Source organism: Piliocolobus tephrosceles, chromosome 11, assembly GCF_002776525.5.
Source record: "Piliocolobus tephrosceles isolate RC106 chromosome 11, ASM277652v3, whole genome shotgun sequence".
Taxonomy (NCBI): domain Eukaryota; kingdom Metazoa; phylum Chordata; class Mammalia; order Primates; family Cercopithecidae; genus Piliocolobus; species Piliocolobus tephrosceles.
Genome location: NC_045444.1, coordinates 115711755 through 115738235, shown reverse-complemented (window position 1 = coordinate 115738235; position 26481 = coordinate 115711755). Strand labels below are relative to the sequence as shown.

The 26481-nt window shown below is 43.0% G+C and overlaps 1 protein-coding gene across 1 annotated transcript in view; it reads left to right on the top strand.

Moving 5' to 3' along the window:
* Positions 1-7756: 7756 nt before the first annotated feature.
* PID1 (phosphotyrosine interaction domain containing 1) overlaps positions 7757-26481 on the top strand; it is a 255079-nt gene continuing 236354 nt past the window's right edge. The window contains exon 1 of the mRNA XM_023193932.3: positions 7757-8085. Coding sequence (XP_023049700.1) covers positions 8056-8085 — 30 coding nt within the window. The 5' untranslated portion in view covers positions 7757-8055. The remainder of the gene's footprint in view (positions 8086-26481) is intronic.

Below are 26481 nucleotides of genomic sequence, written 5' to 3'. Positions count from 1 at the left end.
CCTTTTACTGCTGAGAAGTATTCCACTGTAAGGACATACCACAAGATGTTCAACTATTTACCTATTGATCAATGCTTAGGTTGTTTCTAATTTGGCCTATGATGAATAAAGCTGCTAAAAATACTTGCGTCTTTGGGTGGACATATGTTCTCATTTTTCTTGGGTAAACGCCTAGAAGTGGAATTGCTGGGTCGTATGATAAATGTATGTTCAACTTTATAAGAAGCTACCAAACCATTTTCTAAAATGGTTGTGCCATTTTACGTTCTAAGCAGCAATGCTGAAAAGTCCCCATGAGCTGGCTCTTTCTTTTTTCCAGATTCTTAAGGCAGAAGCCTAGACAATTGATCGTAGACATCTTTTCTTTTCTAAATATAAGTTCTCAATTCTTCTCTGAATACTGCTTTTGCTGCATACAACATTTCTGATAGGCTGGTGTTTATTATTATTTAACTAAACATATTTTTAAATTTTCTTCGTGATTTTTTCTTTGAACCACAGATTATTTAATAGTGGATTGTTTACTTTCTAAATATTTGTAGATTTTCCAAGGCATCTGTCTGTTACCCATGTCTAAGTTAATTCTGTTGTGGTCAGAGACCATATTTTGTATGATTCCAATTCTTTTAAAGTTATTAAGACTTGTGTTATGAAGCAGTGTATGGTCTATATTAGTGAATGTTCATTTGCACTTAAAAAGAGTGTGTATTCTGCTTTTGTCATGTGTAGTGTTTTATAAAAACCAATTATGTTAAAATAGTTATCTTGCAAAGCAGAGGTAGATGCATCTTTCATGAGCAAGGAAAGCAACACTTCTTTCAATAGAGGAGTAGGCCACTTCTCAAGGTGCAGAGAGGTCAAGGAACCTGGGAGCTCAAGATTTCCAAAGGGCAGAAACCTGCGTTCCCAACCTAAGCCTCGGGGTTTCACTCTTTCCCAGTAAAGGTTCTGAACTTGCCACAACACTTACTGGACTGATGAATTCAATCTTCCTGGCGCTCCATTCTCTGTATAATGAATTCCTGGACCTGATCCTCAGCTTTCTCCCCCATTTAGCTGCAGGAGATGAGGGTCTCTGTATATGCTGCAAAGGAGCACTCTGGCTTTCATAGCGAGCCAAAATCACTAGCAGCGTTTCCATGTCTTTCTCTGAGGCATCCATAGCACTCAGCAATAACCATCTGACTCTGTAATCCTTATAATTACTATTTCCTCCAAGTCTCTCTAATGCTTGGTGGCACTGTACCTATTAGCACGTTCCCTTCCATTTGTATTCCATTTCAGTTCACCACTGGTGAAAGGTTTAACAATAGCCCTGCTACCCTACTGCCTCCCAGCAGTGAGCAGTACTCTACCTGCTACTATCGAGTGGGTGGTCCAGCTCCCAAATGCCTACTTAAGAGCCTGGAAGCAAGTGAGGAAGTTTGAGAAGAGAAGCTGGACTCTGAGGCAGCTGCAACTGAGATTTGGCTGATCCAATAGGAGGCTCTAGAGTAGGGATGGCCCTCCACGATTGTCCCCCATTGAGGTCTTTGCACCCCCACACTAGCCAGCCTTTGGAGATGGGTTGCAGCAAGGGAGGGAGCAAAACCTTGAGCAAGTCACCTCTCTTTGGCTGAAGGCAATGCCAAGAGAGGGACTCAGATGGGGCACTGGCTCACACTCCCAGCATCATCTGATGCTCCTGGCTGCTGAGGCAATGAACTCAGTGCTCCTGAAGGGGGTATCTGGATGGCATACTGTAACATTCACTACACCATTACTAACAGATAAATACTGAATGTTTTCAGCACTTTAAGAGGTCATTGATGATTTCCTGCTTTCTGCTGCCACTTACAATATGACCAGTAAAAACAGGACAGAATATATAATCATGGTTTTTGCAGTACTCTTCCTGCAATCCAGGTAGAGCTTGTTAAAGATGAAGATTTCATTTATCCTTACCTCTCTCCAATTCTTATCCATAAGGTCACTAACTTTATCAATGCCACTCGCTTATGATTTTATGATGGAGTCGTCCTGTGGATCTCTGAAGGAAGTGCAGAGAAAAAGTAGTCTAGCCAGGGCTGTCATGTTCTGCAGTGCAGGTTGTGCACTGCAGAATCATACATGGAGGTTTTGAGTTAAGCAAAGGCCAGGGTAGATCAGGAATCATCTTTCTTATTGCGGAGACTTTTTTCTAGACAACCTAATTTCTATTAAGTTATGCCCAAACATTTCCTATAGGTTTTAGGATAAGTAATTCTTGGCTTTGATAATGAAAGTGGGAAGAAGAGGGATTAAAAAATAGAAGCAAAGGAAGATGGGTTTTTGTGTGAAGTCAGCTCAGATGGAGAAAGGATGAAGTGGGAAGATAGCATAAGGTGTGGCTTCACACAAGTCCCCATGAGAATGTATTTGGGATCATAGAGCTGATTATTTCATCACGAATACAGAGGAGCACAAGGACCCTTAGAAACCGCAGAGAACATTAATAGTGCAGAGTTGCCCCTTTCTGGGCTAAATGTGGTGAAGGCAAATCTAAGTAACATTCTCCATTTCAGTCTCAATTCCCCCAGGCTCTAAGTGAAAGAGGAGCTGTATTTACCCATCCAAAATGATGGGCAGATAGCTGTCTAGAGACAGTGTCGCCGAGAGGGTGAGAAGGGCTGTAAAAGAGCAGATATGTTCACGTTTATGGCAAATTGTGCCAGAAAATAAATTCATCTTAATCATTATATGGCTGGCGCCCAGCCCACTTCCCATCTTCTTTTCAGAGGGACTTACTAGAAAATTTAACAGATGGGACTTGGAAACATGGCCCACACAATCTGAGACTAGGATGGAGGTGTGTATGAGGGAATTGTGAGAGCAGAAATAAAACCAAAAGAGGAAATAAGTTTTTATGTTAGACTATTAGGCTTCATTTTAGTGCTAACCCTGATCAATTGGTTGTTAGGAAATGTTGAGAAGGGGGTGTTTAGCGGGAAAGACTGACATTTATTAGTGATGTTTTCTTTCTCAGTTTTCTATTATTACCTAACAAACAACCCAGAACTTAGGGGATAAAACCCAACCTTGTTATGTACCCATGATGCTGTAGGTCGGCAGTTGGCAGGTCTCAGCTGGGTGGTTCTTCTGCTGGTGGGACCCACATGGGATCACTCATGTGGCTGCTGTCCTGTAGTGACTTGAGCTGGGTGTTATGAGATGAGCTTACTCACATGTCTGGCTGTGGGTGCTAACTCATGGCCTGACCTCCCTCTATGTGGTTCTCATCTTAAGGAGTCTAGTCCAGGCTCCGTCATAGGATGACTTATGTTCCAAAAGGGTGAGAGCAGAAGCTGCAAAGTGTTTTGTGGCCCAAGCTCAGAAGTTCCACAATGCCACATCTGCTGCATTTTATTGGCCAAGTATGCCACAAGTCCAGCACAGATTCAAGAAGTGTGGACAGATTGCATCTCATGATGAAAGAAACAGGAAAGTTACAGTGCAAATGGGCATGACTTCCTGGGGGATGAGAGATTTTTGTGGCCATCTTTGGAAATTATCTGTCACACATCTAAGGTTCGTGAGGACATGAGGAGTCAAGAGTAGGAGAATCACAACACATGAATGAACCAGTCCTACCCTGTTAAGGATCATCTTAACATCCCAATAAATTCCTATCACTCTGTAGGGACAAAAGCCAGTGGCTCCATCACTAGTGGGAGGTTTAAATGGCTGAATGCATTTTCAGACTTTTTTATATTGCTCATTTATATATAGCTGTTTTGGTGATTTTGAAATAAGGTTAGTGATACCATAACAAGGGCTTTTTAACGATCATTCTGCTAAATACACAACCGAAATAAATTTTGCTGTCATCTGCTTAAGTTAGAATTGTAAGTGGGCCAGGTATGGTGGCTCATGCCTGTAATCCTAGCATTCTGGGAGGCAAGGCAAGTGAATCACTTTAGCCCACGAGTTTGAGACCAGCCTGGGAAACACAGCGATACTCTATCTCTATAAAAAATTTTTAAAATTAGCTGGGTGTGGTGGCACAAACCTGTAGTCCCAGCTATTCAGGAGGCTGGGGTGGAAGGATTGTTTTGAGTCTGGGAGGTCGGGTTATAGTGAGCCGAGATCGCGCCACTGCACTCCAGCCTGGGCAATAGCATGAGACCTCATCTCAAATAAGAGAGAGAAAAAAATGAATCGTAAGTGAGCTTTAATATCCTTTGTCACTTTTATTTGAGAATCTAAAGCAAATAATCGAAACTCATGACGATTCCCAATGGAAATAGCGTAACCATAGGAAGCATGGGCCAGTTTGTGAGAATTTGATCATTCTAATAATAAAAAGAGAAAGAAACATAGTGGGGATGAAAATGAATGTTTCCCACACACCTACCATGTGCCAGGCATGCTGCACATATTAATTCATTCACTCCTCCCCAAAATCCTAAGTATTAAGTAATACTATTACCTGTTTTACAGAAGAGAAGTCTGAGGTTCGGTAAGGCAAATGACTTGTGAAAAGCTGATACCGAGGCAGACAGTTCGAAGGCCAGGATTCAGCCTGAGTCTTCAGCTTGTCCTAGTGCCTTTCCAATATTTATTGATATTGATACATATTTTATACATATATTCAAATTACATACATCTTATCCTACTCTAAAAACCATAATTGTATCATTTTCAGCTGCAACACAACTTTATAATTATCCTTTTAAATGGTGCATAATATTTTAATATTTCTTTGATATGCTGGACCATACTTTCATTCACCATTACTCTGACTTGGACCTTGAGGTTGCTTATGCTAGAGCTCAGAACCATGAACTAGATAAAATCTGGCTTAACACAATTTCTAGGGATGTTGTAATTATTTTTCTGAACCAAACATGTGAATAACACATCTGCTCCGTGTCAAGCATTTTTGGTTTCTGTCATTTTCCTTGAAATGGTATTTATTAACAAGATTAGACCTGTTTCGATAATTGCAGGAGACTAAGTACGTGAAATTAGGCACACATTTACATGTCTAATATTTGTACTCACTGCACCAAAACATCTCCCGCTTATTTTAAGGGTGGTTCCTTGCTCAGAACAAACCTGCTTACGTCGTAAGGCAGCATTTTCAGATTCACCAGGAAGGATGAGGTTCCAATGTCACAGAACAGAGCTGGGAGAGAATGGCATGTAGCTCTCATCTCTAGCCAGCAGATGTCTCTATTTCATTCACCCTTCATTGCAGGTTCCTCCTGAATGGAAGACTTGGGAGCAAAATGTATGAGTGGGAGTTGTCCCATCCTTTTGTCACCTCCCACTAGCCTGCAATTGCCCCTCCTCCACCCGCCCCCCCCAGCTTCCTGATTCGTGGCACAAAGGTAATTGAAACAGGAGTGCCATTTGAGTTTAAATACATTCTTTGCCAAATCTGTTTGCAAAGTGGGAACGGTAACTGAAAGCAATCTTGACAGAGCCAAAGCTTTTTCTCTTTAAATAGCACCATACTCCGTACTAAAAGCTGTATTACTGAGTCATAACAATTAATTACGTTCAGAGGTGAGAAGACAGGATTTAACGCTCTAATGCGATTTGATTTTAGGCCGTTATCTCATCCCACTGCTATTTAAAACAAGATCACTTTTCCACGGAAGCATCTGCAACTAAGGATGGTTTCAGAGCTTAAGTCTGAAGACATCCCTGGCAACTGAATATTCCTGTTTTAGCTTCCTGGTTGGGGCGGGGGGAGGGGGGATGGTTGGGGGGTGGGGTTTATAAGCATGTCTGGATTTTCTAGATTTTTGTAATGAATTGCACTTCTTTCAGCTTTGGGATTTGATGAAAGAGAACTAGGGGCTGGGAAGGTCATGAGGAATTTTGTAGGTGTGGAGGTGTGCAGGAGGAGTTGCTGGAAAAGCAAACAGAGACCATATGACCAAGCATGTGAGGCACATGTCCATGCAGGGCTGACATGCAAACACCTCATGAAAAAGAGATTTATTAATAAGCTCAGAGCAAGTAGCAGGAACTGGAGAAGGAGCTGAGAAGGTTCAGATGGTTATCAGGCAGGAGTGGGAGGGTCCTGTGGATATCCAGGGAGACAGAGACAAGCTCTTCAGAGGCAGCTCTGGGGCTTTGCCAGAGGCTCCTAGAGGCACTGAGGTTCCTGGGTTTGCCAAGGCTGGTGGCACCAACATAGCAACCGCGGGGTCCAGAAGGATCTGCCTGGAATCCTGGATCTGAACCGCCATCGTGACACCCCACAGTGTGACTCTGTGAACGCTGTGCTCCCCAAGCCTTGGGAGATAGGGGCTTCTGTCCCACGGAGAGTTGCTGGGAGAGTCTGATGAGCTACGGGTTAGATTCTGGAGCGCTTCCATATCTGGAAATCCTTATACTCATGCAGAATAAGGAAAATGGACAGATCCTCCTTCCAGACATGGGGTGTGGATTTTGACATTGCTTGGGTAGCTCAGGGCCCAAGCTGTGCAGCTGTCTCAGCATGAAATGCCTTTCACACCCCTCTGCTCTCAGGACCCTGCCTTGTAGGAGCAAAGAGCCTCGGGCTCCCCACAAACATTGTGTTCTCTCTGCTGCTCTCTTAGGTCATTCTGTGTGGTGAGTTCTTCCCACCATGTTCTCCTCTCCCACCCTTCATCAGCTCCAGACTCAGCTTAGTATCCCTGACTTGCCAAGTGCCTTTAACCCCCAGCCCCAGACAGACGCTCTTTCCACTGCGTTTCCGTGGTCAGTTAGAGGCACAGGGCCAGATCTCCTGCCCTGAAGTCGTGTGACTGCACTCTGTAAGCCACTCACTGGCTGTGTGACCTGGACAAGTGACCTAAACCTTATAAGCCTCATTTGTTTGATCCACGTGGTGAAAATATTAATAGTTATTTTGCCGAGTTGTCAAGAGCATGAGAAGGGCTGGCCTGCTTAGGACAGGAGGTCATCTCATGGTGGCCAGCACCAGCAAGGGAGCCTCCAGGCCTAGAGTGGCTTTCCCTTGGGTTCTCAGAGCCTCCGGCTGCGCTTGGCAGATCTCAGGGGGAGTTAGTGATGCGGGAGTCTGCATGGCCCACCTCACCCCTGTATAGGTTAGGAGTTGAGTCCTCTGCCCAGCATGAGGCACGGCCTCCTCATGGCCAACCCCTCTCATCTCTCAGGTCTTACTCCAGGCATTCCCCAGGGCCCTCGTCTAAGAAGCTCTCCTCTCCCATTCTTCCCACATCTGCCCTGTTTTATCACCACCCGATATAGCACTGGCTTGTTGATGTGTTTGCTCAGTCACGACTCTCTCTCCAAAGCAGAAGGTAAGCTCCAGAGAGAAGGAACATTCTCTTCTCTTCTATTCTGCGTCGCTACATCCTCAGGACCCAGCAGAGGGGCTAGAGCCTAATAGGTGCTCAGTTAACTGGAGTGGGAAGAATGAATGGAAGTGTCTCCCTAGCACAGTGCCAAGCACAGCACAGGCACTTCGGAGATCTCTGTTATATGGAAACCTGGGACCTCCGGGGCTACGGTTTCTTTATTTAAGGAATTTCCCTCACCCCCGCCACCCCCGCCACCCCCACCACTCCCGGCCCTTCCCCCATCAGCCAGTCTGTGCCTTTTCCCAGACCCCAACCCAATGGGGGCTTCCTGCAGCGCAGGGCCGGCTGTTCTAGCTTCCCCATTCACCCCTCACTAGGATTTAGAGTCCGCCGCGCTGCACCGCCGCCCCGCTGCGCCCGCCCCGGGCATGCTCAGAGCGCGCAGGTCCGGGCGGCGGCGGCGGGGGAGGAGAGAGCGGCCGCCCCCGCCGCCGCCGCGCGCTCGCCGGGCCCGGGCGGAGCTGCGCAGTCTTCTCGCAGCTGCGCCAGGACAGCCGGCGCGCGGCCGTGCCCACAAGTTGCCGGCAGCTGAGCGCCGCGCCTCCTCCTCCTGCTCGCAGACCCCTGCGCCCACCCGGCGGCAGTGGCCAGCGCCAGGACGCACATCCCGCGGACACCCACCCCAGATGTAAAGCGGGACATCAGCCCCTCGCCCCACGGCGCGATCGACAGTCCCGCCAGCGTCTCCTCTGCCAAACCCCAGGACTGGAAGATGTGGCAGCCGGCCACGGAGCGCCTGCAGGTAAGGGGCACCCGAGAGGCCGGGGGCCAGCCTGGAGGAGGAGGTGCCCGGGCAGAGGAACCTAGGTTTTGCTTCTGCCTACTTTAGGGGATTTGCCCAAAACCATCTTTTAAGACGCATCGATGGCAACATGATGCTGTCGGTTTAACCCAGCGCCAGGAACCGGGGGTATGAGGATGATGAAATTGACAAACGCATGGGTTCAGGCGTTACAACTTTGGGCTTGGAGGTGCTTGTGTGCCTGTTGGTTGGAACATATAAGGTTGGACTTTCTGACTAGCAATTTAGATTGCATTCCACTGACACAATGTAGTGGTCTGGAGTTAGGATTTTTGAATCAGATTTTTTTTTTTTTTTGGTCTCCAGGAAAGACAGAACAAGTGATATGTGAAAGCATCCATTTGCCAATATAATGTGGAAATATCAAGCTTGGTTTGGCTTGGTCATGGTATGCTACTTATTTTATTTTTCCCTCTTCATTGGTTCACTCCCTTTATCTTCCTTAAACCCAAGCTCCTTCAGATATTTAAGAATCAAAAGTAAGTTCAGCCAAGAATATTTATGTCCTGGGTCATCCCATCAAAAGTGTTTTACGGCTGTCTCCTGAAATGCCAGACTGCCTTGAATTGGATTCTGGAAGCTGGGGATTTGCGGGAGGCGATTGAAGAGAAAGAGGGACCTTTCCCAGAAGAACTCCTTCAGTGACACGTTGGGCCTTGGGTTTGCCCTGGTTGCAAGGTTTGAGGACTGCCTTTTGCTGGCATATATTCTCAGGAGTCAGGGCAGCTACTCTGCCAGATAAAATCCACTGAATCCTGCAGTGAAACTTTTGGCAAGCTTGGAGCCACATTGTTTCGTAGTAAACTTTGAAGAAGTGTTTAAGTGGGAAAATACAGCACCATTGGTGGCTGCGTCTGAAGACTTAGGACAGTGAGGCCAGGCCCTGGCTAGCTTGGAGGCTTCTCAGTGAACATTTAAAGCCCCAAGCACAGTTTCTCAGATGCAGGGAGAGGCTAACCTTTGTCTAGGAGTCCTCATACAGAGGAATAACCTGCAGAGGGCATTGCATTTAGCAGAAACAGATGCCCCACAGCCCCTTTCCAAATCTCCCTGGGCCGTGATTTGTGGGGAGTGTGTTCACTTTCTCAGAGCCTGAGACACCAGACCAGTTCCCCAGGGTCTCAAGTAGAATAAACAAGAAAACCTGCATTTAGCCTTGAAGATGAGGAGGTGGATGACCAGCCTCCTAACCCCCTCCTTGTCTTACTAAGAGAATATCAACACTGGGCTCTGAATGACTGGCAGAAGGTGATGTAAATGTATTTTGGCAGTGGCACCAGATACCAGTGGCGCATTTGAAGTTCTCCTTCAGTTCAAGGCGTAAGTTCTATTGCAAAGGAGCAGCATGATTGAGGGGAGCTGGCAGGTTTCCTGTGCATGTGCAGAGGGTAGCTTTTGGAAGTCCTTAGAAAGACGTGACTTGAGGTGGCTTTTATGGCCCGATGGTCTGTACCTCTGAAGAGTTTCTAGATTTTTGACCATTCAGGTTCTTCCTACTGGCTTGTTTCACTTAGGGAATCCTGTGCGCTCTGGAGCAGGTGACCTTTGGCAGACGAGCGCTCTCGCTTGCCTTCCCGTAGAGATTGCTCCTCACTAGAAATGTCTCCCCCTTCTTTAGTGAAATGTGCACATGTGCATTTTGGCGTGAGCCCGGTTTATTGCAGTTTGTGTTTGTAATGCATTTATTTTATTTCAAGGTGTCATGTTGAAAGAACTTGGTTTTAAGCTTTTGAAAGCTCAGATAAACAGGGCTTATCACCGACAAGACCAAGTCACTGTTGGAAGGCCCTTACCAACAGGGGGCTCAACTTCATGCTCCCCAACTTTCAATGAGTCTCTTTTGAAAGTACATACGTCTCAAGCCTTGGGATTAGAGAAGTGAGACAAATGCGGAAAGAATCTTTTATATCCATGGCTTCTTCCCAAAGAGTTTTGCTTGACTCTTCTTGAAAACACATAATTTGTACGTTTTTACTTTTGCCTCTGAGAGAGCTGTTGAGGGTGAGGTGGTGAGTGAGCTGCTTATAATATTTTATTTACATTCCTTGTGGTTATCTTTGTCACAATCTCTGTTTGCTGCCTTTGTTTTTTTTTTTTTTTTTTCCTTTTCTTTTCCTGTCACCATGATATAGAAACATGCCTGTCCGATTCCTCAGTGAGAGGCCACTTTGCCACTCCCAGGCTCTGTGGCCACAGAGATAGCAGTGGATATCGTGCTGGATAGGAAACTTGAGAATGAGCCCCGCTCTTTAACGGTGTCTGAGCTCCATGTGCCTTTCACAAATCTTTTTAAACCTTCTCATTCAACCTCATTAATTTTTTTTCTCATTGATCTTTAATACCAACATTCTAATTTAGATGAGCCAGAGTGAAGAAAATTCTTCAAGGAAACATTTCCAGAACTTCCTAATAGGACTAAGGAGTCAATTGATTGTATTAATACCTAGAATCAAAAGAGGGGATGGAAGAAAATAACTAGATCCTTTCTTGATGATATAGTTCATATTCAGTGAGGCTTGTTTGAGAAGTCTGCGTCTCAGGGGAGTGTGATAGAACTTTGCGTAGACCAGTCACCCTCTAAATAGTGGACTTTTGAGTGTAGCAACTGGCTCCCTTGCTCAGGAAATGGCATCTTTGATCAGGTTTGATTATCATGATCATTACCCACAGTTCTGTGTCCCCACAAAATGATGCTGATATTTTCTGATTTGAGGTTTAGCTGTTTGACCCAAATCCAGCACAGGCAAAGGGAACTATTGCCCCGAGCAGGGCTGCGCTGGGTAATTTCTCATTCAGTCACACAAACCAAGGCAAGTTCATCTGCTCCCTTGAATGTTAAAACTTGTGTTGCATCCCACTCGAGCCTTCGCTGGGAGCTTCTGCCATTAAAAATATAATAGGATCAAAAGGGATGTGAAGGTTTCATGTACCACCCTAACTTTTGACAGTGAATAAATATGAATTCTTCTCTTTTCACCTTCCCGTCTGCACAGCAGACTTTTTTTTTTTTTTTTTTTTTTTTTTTGTTTTCTGGGAGGGATTGAGGAGAGTTATAAATTTTTAAAGAAGCAGATTTGAAACAGACTCCTTTCAGAAAAGTAAAGGAGACTTTTCAGAACAAATAAAAACCGTATTGGTTTTTATGAAATAGAGATGAGATTACCTCTGGCCTAGAAATTTTAAAATTTGTATGGGTTTCTGCATTGACTTAATGATTGTACTGGGTAGAGCCCTTAGAAGTGACAAACCCATCCATGCAAGAGTGTGTCCCATCCATAGGAACAAGTATTTTCTCAGAGCAAAGGCCTTCGGTGAGCTACCAGATGCATTTTCTGGAGGCCTTGATAGAACGAGAAAGATGAATCAAGACTGAGTTGGAAATGAAGGAGGTCAACACCTCCTTAAGGTCTTTGTTGTAGTTATTACTAGGATAAAGTAGAATGTGATAGGCATGTATGGGAAACAAGTTCTAGCAGATTCTAATTGTGAAGTTGACATGTAACCATCTTCTCATGAGGCATTCTATAAAGGTTCCAATATAATCATCTAGCTGTCTTCACTGAGATTACCATTTCTCCATGCAGATTCAGAAAAAAACAGAGCTTTTTATTCATAAAGCTGGATTTGAGGTCTGCAGCCTGGGCAATTTTTTTCTGTTCCATTACTTCCTTTTTCACTCTCATTGTGGCCAATGTCTGTGTACTAGCACTTCCACAAGAGGGAGAAACACAGTGAAGAGTAGGGAGGACCCCACATCCTGAACAAACTTTCTTTTGGTTTCTTCTGAAATTTTTGGCTGAGGAAGTGGTTGAAGTTTACAGCTAAATGCTATTTGGGGATTTTAGGAGGCAAAGTCCTCCTCTGAGGCTTATCTCACCCTTTCTCTGCCTTGTCCTATCTAGCAGATCTTGTCTTGGTTTGGAGTGTGGATCGTTCTAGATTCTTCTTCTCTATGATGATGCCACTTTGACTTTTCCCCTGAGAAGTGAGACTGGAGAACCCTCTAAAACATCAGCTGGAGACCATTAGCCCTGGCCTATCAGGCAGGGTGAAAATCGGCAAATCTGACACTTTTCCAGGCTGCTCAAATTGACAAAAGGAACAAGGAATAAGAATGGGAAGATACTAGTAACCTGCTTTTGTGGTGCAGGCACTGTGTGTGGCACTGTGCTGAGGAGCTTTATTTTAACGATCTGGCTCATTTGCATCCTGTAACCACTTTTATTCCCATTTTATAGAGAAACTGAAGGCCAGAGAGTTGAAGTGATTTGGCCAGGGTTGAGTAGCTAGAAATGAACTGAGCTGGAGTTTCAACCAGACAGTTTGGCTCCAGTCCTTACTTCTTAAGCGCTTCACCATAGTGCAGAAGGATAAGACAGACACAGTGCAATATACGTGTTGGTGCTGTTGTTGTTAATAAATACAGTTAGAGCAATGACTGGCTTGTGGGCTCAGAGAGGCTACTGTCCTATTTCTTGTTGAAGCAGTGGGTTGACCAAAGGCTACTCTGTTTTTGGTGGCTCAAATCTTTGGTGGCACATAAGCTGCTGTTTCCTATTGAAGTTAAAATTCACAAGTGCCATTGAAGAGCTTTTCAGCTGAAGCACATAGCATTTATCCAAACTAGAGACCTTGAAAGCTGGTGATTAGGGTGGATCGCGTACACATTCATTCCAAGTTTAGACAAAAAAAAAAAAAAAAAAAAAAAAAAAAAAAAAACTGGGAAGAAGGAGGGAGGAGGTTGGAGATTTTCAGAGTGGTTGCTTGGAAAAAAGCAACAGCTGTTATTACAGAGGCACAGGTTTCTCACTAAACCCATTCTAGATTTTGTTGTTCTTTTAATCAATTGTAGTCGAGTAAGCACAAAACATTGGGCCTTATTGTTCATAAGGAAAACTCAGAGTCGTCATTAATCCAGGGCCTTAGTCTCCCTCAGGAGTAAAATGCTATCTTACATCATTGAGAAAGCTCCAAGTTTGTCAGCAAATCTCTACCAAGTGATTTGCAAAATCCTAGCCTGGGAAAAAACTCTGTGCCCCTTGCTTAACCGTGGCCTAATGGCTGTTTTGTGTTGACTGTACTGAGTTATCTTGGAGTGTTAGGCAACTTTTGCATTTTGTTTGATGTTCCAGGTTAGGTTCCTCCCATACCCCTCCACACTGACCCCATTTTACCATGAAAATTAGCCCTGGAGGAGACTCTGGGAGAATCAGCCTTACAGCTTCCAGGGTACTGGAGATCAGACTGCCTTCCACAAGGTATTTTATTCTGTGAATAGCAGCAGTTCAGGGACTTGTTAGTGGTCAGCAAATAAAACTAGTCCAAAAACACTAAATGACTGCAGTGTGCTTCTTTCAGCCCCATGGACACAAATGTAAACAGAGGCTTTATATAAGTAGAGAAAGAAGAAATAGTTGAGTGGTTTGTCCAAAGACCTCCTTAAAGTCTAGTGGAATTAGTCTACTGTCATTTTGTGTTTACTTAAGAGAAAGTTGTCATCCCTATTTAGCTGCTAATCAGTGATAAAGCCTCAGTGTATTCACCAGGTCCAACCCTTGATTGAGGCCAAGGACTGCAAAAGGAAGGTGTCAGGAAAAGACACAGACTTGTTTTGTGACTTTGGCATATTTCAATGCTTCCAGCATCTCGACCTGCTCTTCCACTTAATACTGATGCCACGTGGATCAATCATCTGGCTGAGGTCTTCTTTCCCTTGCCTGATGGCCCAAGATTCCTCTGCCGTCTTACATTTCAACTGAGTTCTTACTTTGATAAGAGAGGCTCCAGTAATGGCCTTCTTAGTCAGGTTGTTTTCTGAATAAGAAATCATTTGGGTAAAAAAAAAAAAAAACAAAACAAAAAAAGCAGGTCTGTCACTTTATAAATGATTTTGACTCGGCCGGGCGTGGTGGCTCAAGCCTGTAATCCCAGCACTTTGGGAGGCCGAGACGGCCGGATCACGAAGTCAGGAGATCGAGACCATCATGGCTAACATGGTGAAACCCCGTCTCTACTAAAAACAATACAAACTAGTCGGGCGAGGTGGCAGGCGCCTGTAGTCCCAGCTACTTGGGAGACTGAGGCAGGAGAATGGCGTAAACCCCGGAGGCGGAGCTTGCAGTGAGCTGAGATCCGGCCACTGCACTCCAGCCTGGGCAACAGAGCAAGACTCCATCTCAAAAAAAAAAAAAAAAAAAAGGAAAGAAATAATAATAATTTTGACTCACTGGCTTACTAGCAATGTTTCAGTTTTGTAACTTTTCTGAGCTTTGCTTTTCCTATCTGTAAAATAGAGAGATGTGCTTTGCAGAGATTTTGGTATGTCGTGTATAGTAGGTGCTCAATAAACAGAAGCACTTTTTAATGTTGTTATGGTTGGTCACTGTAGAAATAGAGTTTTGAGTTTAGATCTGAGCTCCTGTCTTCCCTCTGTCCATCCTTCTTGTCCATCTACTATGTCCCAAGTACTATGCTCGGTGTGGGTGAAGGGTGAGAAGAAGGACATAGTTGTAAACTTAGAGGACTCACAGTCCTATTCCTTATTGTTCAAAGTTGGGCTTAATATATATTTCCTAGTATGATTGTAACTTTCAGTGTTTCTGTTCATATGAAGAAGATCCCTAGCTAGCTCAGCTTCATAAGCCAGAACCAGTATGTTAATGGCCTGCTCACTGTCCAATTGTCTGTGTCTCCTCACTTGGGGAAGCGCCTTTTATTCTTGATGTATAGGAAAGTGTGATGCACAGAATACAATTGTCTATACAGTTGTGGGTGAAGATGATGGAGGTTCACATATGATAGTGGGTGTTAGGGTATGGGTGAGCTGGGCTGGGGCTTGGGGGCCACATACCTTGTGGCTGTTGATCACTCCGGTCCCTGTTATAGAGAGGCCTGGGTGTGGCTATCCTGAAAATGGTCTGAGTGGTCTCTAGGTCAGGATGAAGTGTTAGTTCTCTCATGTTATAAAGGTAGTAAGGGAAGTCATGCTGAAGTTGACTATCGGGAAATTTCGTGTATACTATTGAGTTGAGAGTCCGCTGCTCCAAAAGAAATTTTAGGTAGGCTGGGCGCGGTGGCTCAAGCCTGTAATCCCAGCACTTTGGGAGGCCGAGACGGGTGGATCACGAGGTCAGGAGATCGAGACCATCATGGCTAACACGGTGAAACCCTGTCTCTACTAAAAAATACAAAAAACTAGCTGGGCGTGGTGGCGGGCGCCTGTAGTCCCAGCTACTCGGGAGGCTGAGGCAGGAGAATGGCGTGAACCTGGGAGGCGCAGCTTGCAGTGAGCTGAGATCCGGCCACTGCACTCTAGCCTGGGCGACAGAGCGAGACTCCGTCTCAAAAAAAAAAAAAAAAAAAAAAGAAATTTTAGGTAAGTGAAGCCCTTCTAAAAACCATCAAATGCATGTTGGTTCCCAACTATCCAGAGCTAGAAGGTTATATAGCATGGCAAGTATTCTCAAACAGGGCACAGAGAAGGGGTGCTGTGGTCAGGGTCCCAGAAGCAACATTTCCTTCCACTCCAGCAGTGCTGCTAGCAGACTCTCATTTAATCAGGGGTTTTATTGGTGATTTTTACTTTTCCAGCCATGCTCATTTCCAAGTATGGAGAAAAATCAAGAAATACCAGCTACCATTCATTGCAGGCTTATTTAGTAGTAGTATCAGTACTAATAACAATAGCAGCCAACTTTTTGTTAGCGTTTACTATGTTCCCAGCACTGACCTGTCCTCCCAACAGCCTTCGGTAGTAGAGCTGGGGTTCATAGCCAGCAGACTGGCTGTAGGGTCTGCACTCCTAAGCACTGCGCCCCTTGTGTCATGGAGCAGACATTTTGTTTTATATGAAAAAGCATATTTAATCCTTGAGAAAATTCTAAGGGACAGAGATTTTGTTGTCTCATTTTTCTGGATGACGTAACAATTGTCCAGAGACTACAGATAACTTTTGCTTGCATTCATTAGCGACACATCTTCCATCTCACCTTTGTCTCTGCGGATGAAGCCCCAGCTTTGTCAGGCTGCAGATGGTCATACCTTGGCTGGAGGGTGGGTGTTCTATAGCCATGATAATAATCTCATACTGGTCCGAGGATTGTCAGAGACCAGTTTTTAACCACTGGGATATGAGAGGATATATACTAAAGATACCTTACCTTCATGAATAGCAAATGCAGCTTCTTGGGGAAATAGCCTTTTCCCCCTTTTCTGTCTTCTTGCTGCCCTGAGCCTAGATGTGATGTCTAGCATTGCAGCCACCATATGGTGATTCTGCAGCAATAAGTGACAAGCCTTAAAACCAGTCCGCTCAGAAGGCTAGCATGATAAGATGGAAGGACTTGGATCAGTAAGCAGCACCTGAACCTACCTCCTAACCAAGAGTTATATGAGAAGAATATGACCCCCTTTCGTTTGTTTATGCCCATATGTGAATTAAGACTTCTGTTACTTGTATCTTTGACATTCCTAACTGACACAGCTACTAAGGGACCAAAATTCAGATTCAAACCCAAGCCTCCACATGTTACTCATTGTTGAAGGTTGAATTGTGTTCCCCCAAAAGATGTGTTGAAGTCTTAACCCTGGTACCTGTGAATGTAGCTTTATTTGGAAATAAGGTTTGTGCAGATGTAAGCAAGTTAAGATGAGGTCATATTGAATTAGGGTGAACCCTAGAGCCAATGACTAGTGTCCTTACAAGGAGAGATTTGAAGACACAGAGGAGGCACAGAGAAGGCCATTGTGAAGATCAAGGCAGAAAATGGAGTTATGGGACCACAAGCCAAGGAACACCAAGAATTGCTGGAAACTGCCCAGTGTTAGAAGAGTCGAGGACGTGTTCTTCCCCAGAGCCTTTGGATGGAGTGTGGCCATGCCAACATTTCCGTTTTGGACTTCCGGCCTCCCAAATGGTGACACATTAAATTTATGTTGTTTCAAGCTACCCAGTTTGTGGTTATTTGTTACAACAGCCCTAGGTAGCTACTACACCAGTGAAACCATATAGCCTGTTGACTATGTTTGATCACTCTGTTTCTGTGGTGTGGGTATCTCCAATTTTCACATACTGGGACAAAATGCGTGTGTCTATCAGGAATCCTGTTTTTAATACTGAGTGTGAGTTTATCTACTGTGAATTGAAAAAAAAAAAATGAAAACAACTAAGCTATTGCTTCTTTCTCCTTTATTTCCTTCTGGTTGACAACATCCTAGGAAAAGGCGGCAAACCTTGAGTGTAACATATGCTGTGTTGCTCAGGGAAGGTCCTCTGGAAAATATGGTACATGAGCTTCAGGCCTGAAGATGGTTCACTTTGGAGATGAAACTTATGGGCTGGAATGTGAAACACAGTCACTTTGAGGTGGACCTCAGTGAAACTTTTCCAGACAGGCTGAGACCAAAGGAAGACTAGTAGTAAGGATTTTATCCTCAAAACAATCCAGGTTTTCAGAGTCCTTGTAGGCTCTCTGGGTAGCAGCCTCTGTGATTTGCCTCTTCCTGACTAGGAAAACCTGTAAGCTGACAAAGAAATATATTTCAAATTGGCCTCCAGGTGAGCCTCATGGTATGTCAGTTTGATTATTTGTACCCAGTTTGGTGTTTTATTTTGTTTTTTATTTGATTACTGTATAAATTATTTTAGTGACGAGCCTATTCTTATTCTGGAACTCACTTTGAAGACAAAAAAAAGTCATCCATGTCATAATACTTATTTTCTTGGGCAAGCTTGTCTTTTTTTGTTACAGCCAGGAAGGCACAAATGTTTCCAGTCCTTCTGAGATGAAGGCAGGGAGCCTTTCCAACTGCAGAACTGCTCTGTCAGTGTCTCTTTCTGAGAGTGAAGAGTCATTCTGGTCTTAAAATGCTGTTTTGCTTTTCATTCTCTTCTTCAGAAGGAATATCCCCTGTGTCCATGGGAGGAGGAGGGGAATGGATAGTTACCAGGGGAAAGGAGCTGCATAATTGTTAGATCCGTCCTAATCCTTTCATAACAAACCTTTCCTCAGAGTTGCTTTATAATTGTGGGTCTGAGAATAAACTCACAGATTCACCCACTGCATGCTTTGATGGTTTCATATCAGGAATGAGCCTACTTTTCCTCAGGTGAGAGCGGAATCCTGCTGTACAAGCCACCTATAATGTGAGCAGTGGAAACTGCTGTTTCCTTTCTAAGTCTTCTGAGGTTGTTTCCTAGGAACTGAGCTGGAGTCTATGGGGCCTGGTCCTGGTGGTAGCTATTTTGCTTTTGAACATAAATTCTTGGTAGCTGAATGTATTCGTTCCTAGGGCTGCAATAGCGAAGTACCACAAACCGGGTGGTACTGGTACTGTGGGTTGTCCCACAGTTCTGGAGGCTGGAAGTCTGAAATCAAGATGCTGGCAGGGTTAGTTTGTCCTGAGGGCTGTGAGTTAGTTTGTCCACAGCTCCTGGCTTTCTCCTAGCTGCTGGTAGTTTACTGGCAACCTTTGGCATTCCTTGGCTTGTGGCATCATCACTCCAGTATTCATATGGTGTTCTTCTTGTGTGTGTGTCTCTGTGTCCAAATTTCCCCTGTTTATGAGGAAATCAGTCATATTGAGTTAGTGGCTGATCACACCTTGCTGACCAAATAAAGTCACATTCTGAGGTACTACTGAGGTACTACGGGTTAGGATTTCAACATGTACATTTTAAGGGGATGCAATTTAATCTATAATAGTGTAGAATTTTCTTTTGGGTATCTACCAGTCACCAAGATATTTATCCCTGCTTGACCAGCCACCAAAAAAAAAAAAAAAAAAAAAAAAAAAAAGGCACTCAGAATTTTCTCTACATCTGCTCCATGTCATGCCTACTACTTTCTTGACTGTTAAAAATTACAAATAATGTCTGCTTAGCGTAGCAACTCAGTCAGTTTAGAAATATGTAAAGAAGTTAGTAATCTTGTGCCTTTCCCAATTCCCAATTCTACCCATGAAGGAAACCCATGTTATCTATCTAGTGATTATTTTTCCACAGACTTTCCCCAGGCTTTTGCAAATGTATAGATATGTATAAACATATGTTTAGTTTTTCTCATGAATTTCAATTTTATATATATATATATATGTACACATACACACACATATATACAACTTTTTTAAAAATTCTACTTTACAGTGTTTTTTGGGTGTCTTTTCTGGTCAATATATATAGCTCCAACTCATTCCTTTTAGTACCTGTGTAGAATTTTGTGATGAAGCTGGACTCTAATTTATTTACTCATTCCCCCATTCTCCCATGAGGGAGTATTTGGGTTGTGTTCATGTTCTGTTTCTTTTCCCTATAAATAATACTGCTATAAATTTTTGTGTATATCCTGACCTACTGGTGCCTATATTTCTTTAGGCTGAACTACCAAAATTGATATGGCTGAGTAAGAGTATGCATGTTTTATATTTCAGCAGCTATCAATGGGGGCTTTTACTGAGAGTTATTATGCTTTTTGATCAGAAATATATATGATTTTGACAAAGGTGCAGAGAAGATAGTTCACTAGTGTCTTAGTCTGCCTAGGCTGCTATAACAAATTCCTTAGGCTGAGTAGCTTAGAAACTACAGACATTTATTTTTCATGGTTCTTAAAGCTGTAAGTCCAGGATCAAGATGCCAGCAGATTCAGTGTCTGGGGAAGGCTGTTTCTGATTCATAGAAATGGTGCCTTCATGCTATGTCCTCACGTGAGGTAAGGGCTGGAAGAGCTCTCTTAGGCCTATTTTGTAAGGGAATTAATCCCATTCCTGAAGGCTCCACTCCCATGACCTCCCCAAAGGTTTCATCTCCTCATACCATTACCTTGGGCGTTAGGATTCTAACATATGAGTCTAGACCATAGCAACTGGAGAAAGGATAATAGTGTTTTCAACAAATGATGCTGAAACAATTGGATATTCATATGCAAAATGACAGTGACAACATCAGCAAACCCAGATACTTGAATCCATTCATCATGCCATTTACAAAAATTAACTCAAAATGGGTCATAAACCTAAATATAAAACCTAAAGTTTTAAAACTTCTAGACAAAAACAGCAGAAAATCTTTGTGACTTTGTGTGTATCTGTGTAAACATTACTGCAATCAAGATGATGAACATATTCATTACATCCCAGAGTTTCTCTGGGTTGGGCAGAGATTCCTTAGAACAATGAGAAAAATGCAATCAACAAAGAAAAAATGGGACTTTATCAAAATTGAAAACTTCTGCTCTTTAAAAGATATGGATAAAAGAATGAAAAGGTAAGATTCAGGCTGGGAGAAAATACTTACGTCTCATATATGTATTAAAGGATTTAGATCTAGGATAAATAAACTGTCAAAACTCAATAAGAAGAAAGAGAATCCAGTTTGTAAAAACCGGGAAATGATTTGAACTAAGGTCTATAGATGGCATGAAAAGATGTTCAATGTCATTAGTCATTAGGGAAATGTGAATTAAAATCATAATGAGGTATCACTACACAACTATTAGAACAACTGAAAAAGAAAAACCAAAACTATGACCATGCTAACTGTTGGTGAGGATGTGGAAAAACAGGAACTTTCGTATGCTACTGGTGGGAAGGTAAAATGATTTATTCAGATCAGTAGTTACCTGAGGATGGACTTGGAGAGAGGAGCCTGAAAGGGGATTGGGATAAGTTTTGGGGGTGATGGATTTGTTCAACACCTTGATTATGTGATAGATTCATGGGTTTATATATACGTTTAAAACAAATCAAATTGTGCAGCTTATTATATGTCAACTATATCTCTATATAGTTGTTAAAAATATGTATGTGAAATCCTCATTATTTGCCAGGCATAGTGCTAGATGTTAAGAGAACTAAACAATACCCTGTTTCTGTTCTCAGTCCTGAGAATTCCCTGTCATTTTCATTTCCTTTTTACTGGAAATAAAAATTCTAACCCAGAACATAAATAATGAACTCTATAATTTTTCTTGGCATTCTCTTCTTTTAAAACATTTGTTCATTTAGTTCTTGAAATGACATTTTTCATCCATCTCAGTTTGCCTAAGGATCTTAGTTAAACTAGTGGTTGAGCAAGAGAACAAATCCAGACCAAAGGGTGGAAAGTTCACGTTGCCTTGTTGATTCTTCCCCATTCTGGATGGCCCTGTTTCTCGTTCATGCTCCCAGTTCATGCATTTTTCTCCCCTTTCTAGTGTGTTGGTTTTCCAGCTGACTCTCCCAGCTGGCTCAGTCCTCTGAGGCCTTTTCCAGCCCTGTATTGCAGTGCCTGGCTCCAGCCTCCATGGCCGGTAGACTCACAAGATATTACTGTTGAAAGGGTAAATTTCCGGGATGTGGCCCCTATGACTGGCTGGGCTGCCTTCTTGTTATTTTTCTTCCCGTGACAGAAAACAAAGAGCGAATCCATCATGCAAAACCATTAGTGGGTCTTGATTCTAGCTTGTGGATTAAATTAATGTGTGTAGCAGACGTAGGGTCGGATTCCTTGTGAGACAATTGTTTTTCTCAGGAATATGGCAACTAAAAACTAGACAGGATGGAATAGCTTCACTAGTGGCCATTGACCCTCAGTAAAAAGCTAATGAGAAACATTCACAAAATGACTTTAATCTAGTAGTTTAAAACATTTTGCCCCTCAAGGAGGAAGATTGGAGACATTCAACTCAACCCCTTTTAAGGTCCAGGGTAAGGAATATAGAGCGTCTGGGAGGGGTTCCAGACTTTGTTCAATAAATATGTAAGGAAGCGATGTGGCGTATTGTCCAGTCTGGGGCCCTATCAAGGTGATGAATGGACTGTCAATTAACTGGAACAGCAGGCAGAAACCGAGAGTCCCCTGTCAACCTGTATGTGTGGTTATCCTGGGACAGCAAGTAAAATATTGTACTTCTGCTTCTAACTCTATTTTGAGGGTGAAGGAAAGAAATGAAATATATTACAATGAGGGACATCACATGGACAAGCAAGCCAGGAAGAGGGGACAGGAGAGTCGGAGGGGCAAAGGATGTGCACCAAAGAAAGACAGAAATGGTAGGCTAGAGGAAGTCACACAAGCAGTTAGCACTGTCCCTGGCACATGAGCACTCCACCGTAATTATCTATGAGCCATTGAATGCAGTTGTTGGATACTAATACATTAGTACTTGGAGTCAAGACATCACATGCTTACCCTGCTCAGGTGTTGAATGCTTTGTTGATTATCTGACTCAACTGGAAAAATAATGCCCTTTAGAGGAAGAGCTTGGACACTTTAAGGGATCATAAAAGCAGATCTAAAGCCACAGGGGTAAGCAGTTCGGGGGAAATGGGGATAATGAGAATATTTCTTTAGGTTACAAGTCAGGCCACTTGTAACCCATTCAGACTGTTAAACAGTGGAAAGACCGTAGGTTTTTTAATTAGGCACCCATGGATATAAATCTTGGCTGCTTCATTTATTAGGAGTTATCTCATGGCCTCTGATATGTATTTTGTATTTGTATTTTCTCAACTTTAAGTATAATATCATAACACTTAGCTCCCGATTGCCGTGAATGTTAATTGAGATATGGACTACAAAGAGCTTAGCTTAGTATCTGGCACATCTTTGGGAGTCAGTTAAACACTAATATCTCCCCCTATTTCAGATCCAAGGGTACCCTAGGAATAAAAGCATAGAACCTCACAGCCATGTGAATGATAGAGGTCTGCTGTTTCCCAAAGCGTGTTCCATGAATTCGGTGAGTTGCTCATGAGTCTTGCCACAGAAGTTTCATGCTGTTTCCCAAAGCGTGTTCCATGAATTCAGTGAGTTGCTCATGAGTCTTGCCACAGAAGTTTCAGTCTTTAAATAATTTGGGGAAGCCTTAGATGAAACAAAGTCAGGCTGATTACTTAGTGCAAGACTTCTTGTAGCATTTAAGATGCCAGTACCCTGGGAGTTTCCACGTGAAGGAAGAAGACAGTTTTTGCTCCTTTGTAAAGTAGCATTCCATTGTCCAGGGTGCTTCAATGCTTGAACTCCTTTACGTTGACGAACTGTGGGCCTGAGGTTTGGCTCTAGCTGGCAGAAATATTTCCTTTGGCTCCTTCAATATATAAAATCTTTACAAATTCATGTCCAGGATTTGAAAATGAGAGGAATTTCTAAGAAAATCTGGACTTCTTAATTCTTTTGAAAAATGTCAGATCATGGAGTGCTTGAATTTTCAAATAGCGACCACTGGACAGCTGCTGTTCCATCTGGATGGGATGTGGCCTCCAGCTGGTCCTGAGCTTTCCTTGGTGCATCTCACTGTGTCACCCAGCTTCCTGAGCCCTGAGGATATTTGAATTGGAGACACCAATCTAGTTCAGCTCCTTCATTTGGCCAGTGGAAAAGCTGCCTCTCAAGTTCACCTTGTATTGGAATCAGAACCAGGTCCTTGGTCTTCTGACTCTTAAAGGCGAAAGTGGTAACTGATTTTACTTGTTTAGCACCATTCATTGCTCTCCAAGCACAGCTCTGGCAGCCCACCTTCAGGTACATGGAGGCCAACTTCTGTCCCCTCTCTTTTGAGAGCTGTGTGATGGAGTTTTCATGATTGGAGTGGGGAGCCGTGGTCATTGCTTATCTCCTGGGCAAACCAATGCATAGAAACTAGAAGTGTTGGGACTTATCCTATTTTCTAATCTAGAGCGTCTGGGAGGGGTTCCAGGCACAAGTGGGAGGCTTCTTCTACTTTTAACTAAATGCAGATCGCTGTTTCCTACATATCCCACGCCAGGCAACTAAAACTTCTCATTGTTATGATATTGGCTTATTTTGGGGATTTGTACTGCCAAACATTGGAAGAGATTACTTCCAAAAATGGAGGACATGTAGAGGGTGGAGAATAATTTTTTAATGTAATAGATTTCAACATATTCCTCACAGATTATCAGCCAATGGAAGAACCATTCAAATGCTGTTTCGGAAAACCCATACTGAAAAACATCCATAATGGTGGTAATACCTCTCTATTTAGAGAGCCCCCGTTTCCACCAAAAAACACTCAAAAGCACTTTGCAGACATTTTACTGGTCATCTTGGGAGCAAACCTACTGCCACTTTCATTTACTCTGCCAGGTGTGGAACCCATCTACTTAACGCTGCCCATTTCCTGCAGTTACAGGATTCTGATGATTTTTAGCATGAAAGTACTTGGAATCGACTGACACAGTGGCTTGAGCTATAAAACAATGAATTAGACCTCCCACCCTCAACCCATCCACTTGATTCACGAAAGCACGGATGCTGTGTGCATCCCAGTCCCTGAGATGTCCATCATCCATCTGAGTTGGATGAGGCTGTCTATTATAGACTTGAGACAGTTGTCTATTGCTCTCCATTCGACCCCCTTCCGGTAAAAAGTGAACTCTATTGATAACTATTTGAAAAAATATTGCACACTCTAATCTCATTGAGATTTAGGGTGCATACTCTCTCTCATCTAATCTGTTTTTCCTGTAGCACCTTTCAAAACCAGAAATTCATCTGAAATAGTTTCTGCTGCAGAAGCTTATTATTTCTGCTGTAGCAGAAAATGAAAGGGATGATGCTGCCCACAGAATGTGAAAGTCCTGGCCAAACTACAAACTCAGAAAATACAGATATACGTTAGACCCTTATATAGTTCTGAAAAAGTTGGCTTTTGGTTAGTAAGGGAAAATTGAAGTACTTGTCAATAAAAGAGAAATGTATCATTTAAACATTGAAACATATCATTTAAACATAAAACCCCTTGAACACCAGTCATACAATGAAAGGAGGAATTTAGTTGTGCCTGAACACCTAGACTAGAATTATAACCAAGGTCATAACTCAGCCTAAAACTTTCAGGTCTGAGCTTCCTAGCAGCCCAAGGAAAAAGAGAAAAATGATTGGTTTGTTACTTAACCTTCATGGCCTAATAGAAGAATGTATATTGGCTCATCTGGAGCCCTGACGTTTTTCTAACTTGAAGCCCCTGGAATTTGTCATGTGGTTCTTTATATGGGACATTGTAACACAGACTTGGGTAATAGCATTAGTTATAGTTTTTGCCAAAGTTGTCCCTAGACATTGAAAAAATAAACAGTTCAATAGGAATGCTAAGACTGTTTATGTAGAAGCAGAAGTGGACATCTGTGTTTTTTGATTTTGTTTTTTGGTTCAGCTTCATTTCCCAACTTCTGGTAACAACACCCTGATTTTGCTTTGGGGAACTATTCTTTCTGTCTTCAGTAGGGAGACTCCATTCAATTTTGGAGGGTTTTTTTTTTGTTGTTGTTGTTCTTAATGAATGTGCCATTCTTTAGCCACGGGGACTACGTGTGACCCAAACTAGATCGATTAGACACTTTCTCCTGGGAGTTGGAATCCTCAGCAGGGCAACAAAAAGACAAAGTAGTCAGAGCTGATAATGCTGGCAACCATTTCTGAAGAGGATCTGTCGTCCTGCTGCCCAGACCCTGGGAGTGGCTCTATCCCTCTCCTTTCTGAGCTGGATCCTCTCCCTCTCCTTTCAATTCAGTGTTACTCCAATATTTTTTCTTTCTGCTTAAGTCAGCAAGAGTTGGTGTCTATTGCTTGCAACCATAGAACTGAATGATACACAGGTAACATTTCCCTTGAACCAAATGATGTTCAGTCTTTAAACTCTCTTTCACAGAAGGTAATATGTGGGGCAGAGCATATGTCTGGGGAAAGTGAAGGAGCCATGCTTGAAAGCTCTCTAAGATTCCAGAAACCCATAGATGCACAGTGTCCTTGTATATGGGTACCCTTCCGTGTAAAAACTGTGCATGCTCAACTGGGGGATGGAGAAAGGGTGCATTTTTTTTTTTCCTTGGAATTTCTCTTAAGCACATGCCCTTACTTAATTAAGTGATTTTGAATGAAGATAATCCTCATTTTACCATAGTACTGGCCCACAGCTTCCAGGTTCTGGCCCATCTTTGGAGAAAGGTTTTTTGGTCCTTGTTTATAAGGGTGTAGTCCTGCTATTGGCATCTCCTATAAATCTTAAGATTTTTATAACTTGGATGTCACTCTCACCTTCCTGCCAAATTGCTGCACTGAAAAAGCAGAGTGTCATTTTAAGTAATGATGCTTTTACTGCATCCAAAACAAATAAAGTAATTTTGGTACACATTATGAAACAAATCCCTCTTATCTCTGAGCCTGGAGTGTAAATAGTGTCAGGGATGCAAATAGCTGCTTTGGCCAAAATAGTCAAAGAAGACATGGCCTTAGTCTGTCTGAGCTTCATTTCTTAAGACACATTTGTAGTTGTTGGTTAAAAATGTGAATGGCTCTGTAAGTTCACTCTAGGACAATGTGGATTCTTTAGCCCAGAA